The following is a 6,165-nucleotide window of genomic DNA, read 5'->3' as shown; positions in this document are numbered from 1 at the left end:
AGAACCGTAAATCGCCCGACTTCGGGAGAAGCCGCACAATCCCAACGCACTGAGAGATAGGCAGAACACACTCCCGAAGACAAGACCGGACCCCCTCCAGTAGAACATCCCCCAACACATCCCAAAAGGCGACATAGAACTCAATAGGAAGACCATCCGAACCTGGCACCTTCCCGGAACGAAACGACCGCACCACCACAAGCAGCTCCACCAAGGAGACCTCTTTCACCAGACCAGCACACTCCGCAACCGACAACCCAGGAAGGCACCGACCCAAGAAATCCTCCGCAAGCGTGGCGTCCCCAGCCACCTCCGCATACAGCGCAGCCAACTCCTGCCAAACATAGTGCAACACTCCACCAGTGTCCGAAACAACGGTCCCATCTGGCCGTTGCAGGGCCGTAAAAAGAACAGTCTCGCGCGGCCCGTACCTTACTTAAAAGAAACGGAGAAATCCGTTCCCCGTCTACCCTCTCACTTACACGAGCCCTCACACACACACCCTCCGCCCACCCACTCCGCAACCCACATATACGCACCTTGCAGTCCACAATCTCATCAAAAAATCAACACCAGCATCGTACCTTACATACAACCTCGACAGCTGCGCCTGCATCAACCGCAGCAACCCAAAGCGCCCAGCAGCCTCGCGTTTAGCAACCACGCGAAAAAACAAACGACACTGCACCTTACACCACTCCTACCACTCCAAGACAGACAGAAACTCACAAAGCCAGGCCCGAATCCCGACCCACCAACACCGAAACTGACGACAAACACGCGGAGAACGCAACAACCCACAGTTTAGCTTCCACCACCCCGCACCGACCCGCACCTGACTGGGCACCCCAACCCGGACCACCACCAAACTGTGGTCGGAGAATGCAACCGGGACAGTGCAAAAATCATACACCGTACATTCCTCACCATTGACATACACCCTATCAATCCGCGAACGCACCCCACGTGCAGCAAAAGTAAACGACAGCCCTCCACTAAAGATCACAGCAGCGTCCCGGAAACCGCAGGAACGCACCACCTCCAGCAGCGCACCCCGAGACATTCTGCGGATGAGCGCTACAACAATCTCGTGCACTCGTCACACAATTGAAGTCCCCTCCAAAAATCATGCCTCGCGTATCATGGCACAAGAAAGGGAGAATCCCCACCCGAAAAAACTCCTCCCTCTCCCGACGACGCGCCGCACCCGAGGGGGCGTACACTGTCAAGAACGGAATGACGACCCCCAAAAACTCCACCCGCACAAATAACACCCGCCCAATCTTGTCCAACTCCGTGTGAAGCATGGAGAAGGAGGCCCTACGAGAAAATAACATAAGGGTCCCCCTGAAAGGCGTCCTCGGCGGGTTGAGCACCACATGATAATGCACGCTCCGACACTGCAACACAGACACATCATGCACATTATGCTCCTGTATGAGAGCCACATCCACACATTGCTCCTGCAAAACATCCAACAGGCCCAACTGGACCCCAAGAGCATTCAAACCCCGAACATTTAAGGACGCATAAACAACGGAGGGCGCCATCGGGACAACCTCAGGACACCCCCAACCTGTCGCGACACACTGGCCGCACATCATCCTGGACCCCAGGGCGATCACAGTGAACCGCGCCAGTCACCGTACCCAGCCTCACGGATGAGCCCTCCGCCGGGGCCGCAGAGCCCCCACCAACCGGAACAAGGGCCGATGCCCCCCGACAGCCATCTTTAGACAACACGACCACCAAGTCCCGGTCACCGCGATGAGCCACCCACCCAGGGGTGCCACCATCAGGAGGCGCAGCTGCCGTCACTGGTGCCACCACAGAAGAAACCTCCTCGATGTCCTCGCCCGCAACCTCCATCGCAACACCGCCCTCCGCCCACAACCGACGAGGCGACGTATCCTGAGCCGAACGACGGCGCTTCACATGAGGCTGCTGATCGTCGGTACAACGACCCCCAGCAAGGGGTGCTCCAGAAGAACCCGACGTGGGCGGGCCCAAAGCCGAGGCAGCACGGACACACAAAGCAGCAACCTCCACAGCATGGGGCCGCAGCCTACCACCACGCCCGGAGACTGGAGCAGAAGGAGCAGGCCCAGAAAGCGGGAGAGCACACTCCAGCTCACAGGGGGCATTCACCACGGACGTCGAGGCAAGCGCAGCTGACGAACCACTGGACGAGGCAACCTTCGCAGACGACGAGGGAGTCGACGCAGAGTCAGAGGGCAGGGAAGAGGACACACACCCCACCACCCCAGCATCCCCGGGCAGCAGACAATCTTTAGCAGGGAAAGCAGGCACCACACCAACAGCAGCAGCCGAGGACTGCACAGAAGCCTCCGGCCGCGGATGCACCTCCGCCACCACCGAACGAAGAACCCCCGAGGCAGGAGCTCCTGTTCCCACAGAACACACCGGGGAAGCAGACGTACTATGTCCCGACCAAACAGGGACAGAGGGAGCACTTGCCGAACCCGCCGCAGAAACCACCCCAGGCACCTCGCCAGGGTGAGAAGGCGACGAGGAAGCCCCCCGCATCTCCAAAGGGGGAAAGTCACCCTCCAAGAAAACGGAGGGAGCCTCAGCTCGAGGAGCATCACAGCTCGCCGCCACTTGGCCCTCAGCACCACACCGGAAACAAGTGCGAGTCTGGCCCTGATAAAATACTCTGAGCACTGTCCCGGTTGCATTCTCTGAGCACTGTCCCGGTTGCATTCTCTGACCACAGTTTGCTGGTGGTCCGGGTTGGGGTGCCCAGTCAGGTGCGGGTCGGTGCGGGGTGGTGGAAGCTAAACTGTGGGTTGTTGCGTTCTCCGCGTGTTTGTCGTCAGTTTCGGTGTTGGTGGGTCGGGATTCGAGCCCGGCGTTGTGAGTTTCTGTCTGTCTTGGAGTGGTGGGAGTGGTGTAAAGTGCAGTGTCATTTGTTTTTTCGCGTGGTTGCTAAGCGCGAGGCTGCTGGGCGCTTTGGGTTGCTGCGGTTGTTGCAGGCGCAGCTGTCGAGGTTGTATGTAAGGTACGATGCTGGTGTTGATTGTTTTGATAAGATTGTGGACTGCAAGGTGCGTATATGCGGGTTGCGGAGTGAGTGGGCGGAGGGTGTGCGGGTCAGGGCTCGTGTAAGTGTGAGGGTAGACGGGGAACGGATTTCTCCATTTCTTTTAAGTAAGGTACGGGCCGGCTTTATCAGCGGGCGTTGCTTGTGAATTGCAAAGTTTTGTCCCGGGTCTGGTTCGTGGCTCGGGTTTTCCCCCTGGATCGTAAGCTGGCCTTCGGGTCGGAACGCCAGGTTTATCGTTATGTTTGGTGTGGTCGTTACCACCCAATTCGCCGGTCGACGTTGGTGTTGGCTGTGCGGGAGGGTGGGGTGGGCATTCCTGATGTGTTCACGAGGGCTCGGGCGCTCTTTTGGGTCTCGATGTGTCAGGGGTTTGAGTTGGGTGGGGGGGCTCAATGGTTTGTGTGTTTATTATTGCTCTGTTAGCCTTAGCTATTTGGTGGATTTTGGTGTTTGTCGGGAGGCGGCGGTCTGTACCCCCCCCCCCCCCCCCCCCCCCCGGTTTACTCTTGGGCGGTGGCGATTCTTCGGGAGGTATGCCGTTGTCCGGGGTTCCTGTCCTTGTTGGTCAAGGCGGTGTATCGGGTTTTGTTTCGTCGTGTTCCACCGCGGGTGGAGGGTTTGTTCCCATGTTGGGATTGGGGGGATGTGTGGGCGGCGCTGGGGGCTCGGTTTCTGGCTCTGCAACAGCGGGAATTGTTGTTTCGGCTCTTGCATTTGTCGTTGGCGACTAATGCACGGTTGTGCATGCTGGGTTTGCGTGCCTCTGATGTGTGCACTGTGGTCTCCCTGAGACGCAGTTGCATGTCTTTTATTTTTGCGGGCGGTTGCGGGGTTTGCTTGATTGGTTTCGGGACATGGTTGGAGTTTGTGGACCTGAGTGTCGGGGTGACCTTTTGAGATTTTTGTTTTTGTCCTTTCCGCGGAGGTCGCGCCGTGTTCGTAATACGCTTTGTCTTCTTGTTGCTGACTTTGTGTATTGTGTGTGAATGGGTCGGAGGGAGGGTTATGGGGTTGCTAGGCTTTTGGGGTTTTTGAGGGGTTGTTTGCGGTTCACGTGGTGGTGGGTGCAGCGTGCCTTTCCGAGCGACTTCCGTGGTTGGTTCACGGGTGGGTATGTGCGTGGGGTTGCTTTTGGATGAGTGGTCTTCTGTTTTCATCCTAGATCCCCGGCCCTCCGGTGGGCCTCCTCGGGGGAGTTGTGCTGGGTGTGTGTGTGGTTGCTCCTGTGGTTGTGTGTTCGGTTTGGTGTGTGGGGTTGTGTGTGAGTGTGGGTTTGCTTCTATGTTGGCTCCTGCGTGGGCCGTTGCTTGTACCTTGAGTGAGTTGCATGCGGCTGTTTTGTTACTCATTTTGTTGGTTTGATTGCTGTTCTTCCTGGAAGTGTGTTTGTTTAGGGTGCATGTATCTCTGTGTTTCATTGTTCGCCCCGGATTTTTTCTTGAGGTTGTCATATAGTAGTGCCTGGGCCTTGGCCATGGTTTGTTTTTATGTTACTTATATGATTTGTGTGCGATGTGCTTAGGCTTTGTGTTATTTCTGTACTTGTGTGCATTGTGTATTTATATGTGTCTGGTTTATTCTTTATATGTTAGTTGTGTCTTTCCATGTCCGTATGCGTCCGTTTGTTGTGTGTCCGTTTCTATGTTTATTTGTATTCGGACTTGTGTCCCTGGAGTTTTTGGGGTCTTATTATGCAATGTTCTCTTCTATGCCTGTTTATGATTATGTTTTTGTTGTTATGTTCTGTTCTTAGGTTCATGTCATGTATATATTGTGCTATACTTTGTATATTTCTTTTATCAAAATAAAAAAAACAAAAGTGTCTCGCGAGTAGTATATTCAGTTCAAGTGATAAGCAAACTACACGTCGGTATTTAATTTATAATTTTGAGAATAGAAATACTTGATTAATTAAGAATTAGTGCGGAGACTACTTTCTGAGGATTCGGCTTCGTGACAGTGTGCGCGCTTTTAATTTTTGTATACTTACCAACGTGTCCCAGTGGTTAGCGAGTATTATAGGCGGTCAAGTAATTATTCACCTACGCGCCAGTATTTAAATTATAATTTTGGGAGATCAGTTACTAATTTTTACTTAAGGTTCAGCGCGACTCTATAGCTGTGAGCGTCGCAAATAGCAGTGTATATTTTCTTAGTATTCTACAACGCGACCGGCGGTGAACAAGTGTATGCTATGTAAACATCGAGTTCATGCAGTAACGTAAATAATTAATTTAACATTAATTTGGTTTAACTAATAATACTTATAATTCTGTCCGAGCGCCGTTGTTAGCGTCGGGCGTTCCGGAATTAAAAATAATTGTTGAAGATATAAACATCGCGCCAGTGTTAAATTAACGATAACGTCATACATTCCTAGTGCGCCTAAGATTTACAAGAAACATTTGAGAAATTCAGTTAACGTTAAGTGTTGTATTAATTGTGCGCTGGTAAACAAGACTTTGATTATTTTGATAAATAAAACAGAGTTTAAACTAAATTATTTACAATAAATTCAGTGTAGTTCCTTTCATGATAATATTCACTGTATAATTTCAGTATATTTAGTTCAAGAATGCGGTAATTATCAATATTTTTCTAAGATTTATATTGGATTTGCATTTAGAGACAAGAACTTCTTACTATAATTCTTTTTATAATTGCGTTACCAGTCATCTTCGAGTGTCAATGAAATATAGTGGAAATTAATTACATATTTTCAAGTTTATTCTAGTAGTTTGATCATTTAATAATTAATGTAACCTTTTTATGTGGTTTATAAGTGCGCATATATATTTTATTCAACATCGTATACAGTGTTTTGTTTCACAAGTGATGAATGGTAGTCGATGCCTTCGTGTATTCTATCCTGTTTGCGTATTAATTTTACAAATGGGAGACGAGGTTAATAAGACACAAAAATTCCATTCATTTGTGGAGTCTAGTCAGCGAGATTCTGCCGCCGTCATCTGCCATCGCCTTGTCAATGGGCGATGGTCCTCACTGGAGCTCGAGAAATCGATTAGGAAGGGTGGCGATATATGGTACTTCCGGTTTGGTCCCACGGAACATTTTTTCCAAGGATTGAGGTTAGGAAA

The 6,165-nt window shown here is 51.3% G+C and overlaps 1 protein-coding gene across 1 annotated transcript; it reads right to left on the bottom strand.

Moving 5' to 3' along the window:
* Window positions 1-1,560: 1,560 nt before the first annotated feature.
* On the bottom strand, window positions 1,561-2,724 carry LOC138350737 (uncharacterized). Its single transcript, XM_069301946.1, has one exon. The coding sequence runs from the start codon at window positions 2,722-2,724 to the stop codon at window positions 1,561-1,563; it is 1,164 nt and encodes a 387-aa protein (XP_069158047.1).
* Window positions 2,725-6,165: the final 3,441 nt, after the last annotated feature.

The sequence above is a fragment of the Procambarus clarkii genome, chromosome 47, assembly GCF_040958095.1.
Source record: "Procambarus clarkii isolate CNS0578487 chromosome 47, FALCON_Pclarkii_2.0, whole genome shotgun sequence".
Taxonomy (NCBI): domain Eukaryota; kingdom Metazoa; phylum Arthropoda; class Malacostraca; order Decapoda; family Cambaridae; genus Procambarus; species Procambarus clarkii.
Note: the sequence above shows the minus strand (reverse complement) of the source record. Positions and strands in the feature narration are given on the sequence as shown.